The following is a 2,854-nucleotide window of genomic DNA, read 5'->3' as shown; positions in this document are numbered from 1 at the left end:
ATATGTCGATACCCTTTTCTAGTACTAATAGAAATAGAGATATTTAAATAAATTTAATGAGTGAAATATGAATACAATATCCGTAGACTTAATATTTGAAATATTTCTCAGTCTACAATCCAAAATTTGTATTATTTTCATTTTATGGTCATTTTTGGACCTACAAATCCATGAGCCAACTAGAAGCCAATTCCAAATTTCTCCAATTTTTTAGACATTTCCATAATATATAATATATATCCCTTCATGATGATTTTATGTATAAATAGCCCTTACTTCTTCAAACCACAATCATCATCTCTTCATTGCTTCCTTTTGTTCCTCTTGCTCATTTTCTTCAAATAATCTCTCCATTTTACTTAAAATAATAATCAATGGCCACCACAACCTTTTCTTCTTATAACAAAATGGCTATGGCCTTAGCATTAGTCTTATTGGCAGTACTCATGGCGCCGGCCTCCTCAGCTCATCTTTCTCCCAACTTCTACCACAAGAGTTGTCCTAAGCTCCTTAGTCTCGTTCGAGCTGGTGTTCGGTCTGCTGTTGCTAAGGAAGCTCGCATGGGTGCTTCCCTTCTCCGTCTCCACTTTCACGATTGTTTCGTCAACGTACGGATACCTTCCTTTTCTTTTCTTCTATTATTTATATATTCATGACAATTATTTATATATTCATGACACTTTTCCAAACTAGAGAAAATAAAAATTGTGTTGTGTCACCGTCATGTGTTCTCTACTTGCTTTTTCTAATTTTGGTGTTGCAAATCATCATTTACCCAGGGTTGCGATGGATCGATCCTTCTAGATGACACTCCTACGTTTTTAGGAGAGCAAACAGCCGCTCCTAACAATAGATCTGTTAGGGGGTTCAATGTGATTGCGAGTATAAAGGAAAAGATAGAAAAGATTTGTCCTGACGTGGTCTCTTGTGCTGATATTTTGACTCTTTCTGCTCGTGACTCCGTTGTAGCAGTGAGCTATTTTGTTTAATTTTTATTAAAATTGCCCGTTCGACCTTATCTTGGTTTGAATATGATGATATAATTTTTTTTTGTTTATTGTTGGTGTGTTTTAAAAACAACTCTTATAGTTGGGAGGGCCAAGTTGGAAAGTGAAATTGGGAAGGAGAGATTCCAAAACAGCCAGCTTCTCCGATGTCAGCGGTGCCATTCCTCCGCAAACCTCCACCCTTCCCACTCTCATCAATCGGTTCAGTACCAAAGGCCTTTCCCCAAAGGATTTGGTTGCTTTATCTGGTATATATTCCCATCGTCTTCTTCAGTTTAAAAACTTCCATTCTCACTAAAACAATAAGAAGGACCAAAAGTTATATAATGTGCTTGCTTCATAAAAACTATTGGATAATGAATAGTGGTCTCTCCTCAAGTAATTTCAAATTTTTAGGAGATAATGGTTGGTGCCATGGATGCATGTAGGTGCTCACACAATTGGGAAAGCAAGATGTTTGTTTTTCAAAAATCGTATTTACAATGAAACCAACATCGACAAGTCATTTGCAAAGGAAAGACAAAGGAATTGCCCAAGAAATGGAGGAGATGAAAATCGTAGTCCTTTTGACTTCAGAACCCCAAACCTTTTTAATAACAATTATTACAAGAACCTTGTGGAGAAAAAGGCTTTGCTCCGCTCTGATCAGGTGCTACATGATGGTGGATCCACGGATTCCTTGGTTGAACTCTACAGTCACGACAGTGCAGCCTTTGAATCTGACTTCGTGGCAGCTATGATCAAAATGGGTGACATTGAACCACTCATTGGATTGCAAGGCGAAATCCGAAAAGTCTGTAGTCGACCCAACTAATCGATATATCGTTAGAATTCACAATCGATCCTTCAAATTTCCATTCAAATTCGTTTGGGCATACCAAATAATAGAAGCCCTTATAAGCAATTGTGGATGATATTGTGTTTGTTTTTGTTTTTTAAATTATAATTATCGTCAATGGTTTTATTTTATCAGACCTTCTTGTTGATAATTTTGAAATACATAAGGTTAAAATACAATTATATCTATTTTCAACTTTGGTTTTAATTAGTTGGCAAAATAGATATAGATTTGAAAATTTAAGGTACAATATAATTTTGTGATTCCAAGTTCAAATTCCATTAATTAATATATTAAAATTACTTAAATTTATAATAATAATTTGACTCACCGGTAGATCAAAAACTAAATGGACCAATTAAGATTAAATTGAAACAGACACTTTAGTCCTTATGCAATTTGGTAAATGTTTTGAGTTTAACTTAACAAATATATGCTTTATTAGACTGTTATGCACCAGTGTGAACGTTAATTATATCTAATAACATGTCAACGGTAGTTAATTAGTTGTAATTCAATTAAAATTAACTTTAGAAAATAAAGCTGTTTTTTAAAATATTTAAAAGCTTAAAAAAAAAAGAAAGTACCTCTCCATGGGTCTTAGCCACTATAAATCTCATTTGACAACTTCGCAACCATTTGTCGGTTGATTTTTAGTTTTTAAAGTTTAAATTATAAACAACTCTTAAACCTTCGACTTTGGTGCTTAGTTATATATCTCTTCTACTACTACTGCAAATACCAACCAACATATGAAAACTAGAATATATATATATATATATAGTTTTTGAAAACTTATTCTTTAATGGTTTTAGTTTTATCTTCCAAATTAATTTTCTTTTAAACTTTCTTCTTTACTTAAAATATATATTATTCCTTGGGCTCGTATATTTAATATTTGATGGAAAAACAATGCATTAGAGACATGCAACAACGGAATTTAAAGGATCATGCTTTACTCTATATGCATCTAAACGATTTAGAAGTTAACATGCATCTACCATGCGAT

General features: G+C 33.3%; 1 protein-coding gene across 1 annotated transcript; it reads left to right on the top strand.

The window, feature by feature from the left end:
- Positions 1-293: 293 nt before the first annotated feature.
- Positions 294-2,052, top strand: LOC103501868 (peroxidase 4-like). The gene is made up of 4 exons (XM_008465592.3): positions 294-608; positions 780-971; positions 1,090-1,255; positions 1,436-2,052. Exons 1-4 carry the CDS (start codon positions 375-377, stop codon positions 1,819-1,821), a joined length of 978 nt encoding a protein of 325 aa, XP_008463814.2. The 5' UTR covers positions 294-374; the 3' UTR covers positions 1,822-2,052.
- The last annotated feature ends 802 nt before the right edge of the window (positions 2,053-2,854 follow it).

Source organism: Cucumis melo, chromosome 11 (genome assembly GCF_025177605.1).
Source record: "Cucumis melo cultivar AY chromosome 11, USDA_Cmelo_AY_1.0, whole genome shotgun sequence".
In the NCBI taxonomy this organism is placed as follows: Eukaryota; Viridiplantae; Streptophyta; class Magnoliopsida; order Cucurbitales; family Cucurbitaceae; genus Cucumis; species Cucumis melo.
Note: the sequence above shows the minus strand (reverse complement) of the source record. Positions and strands in the feature narration are given on the sequence as shown.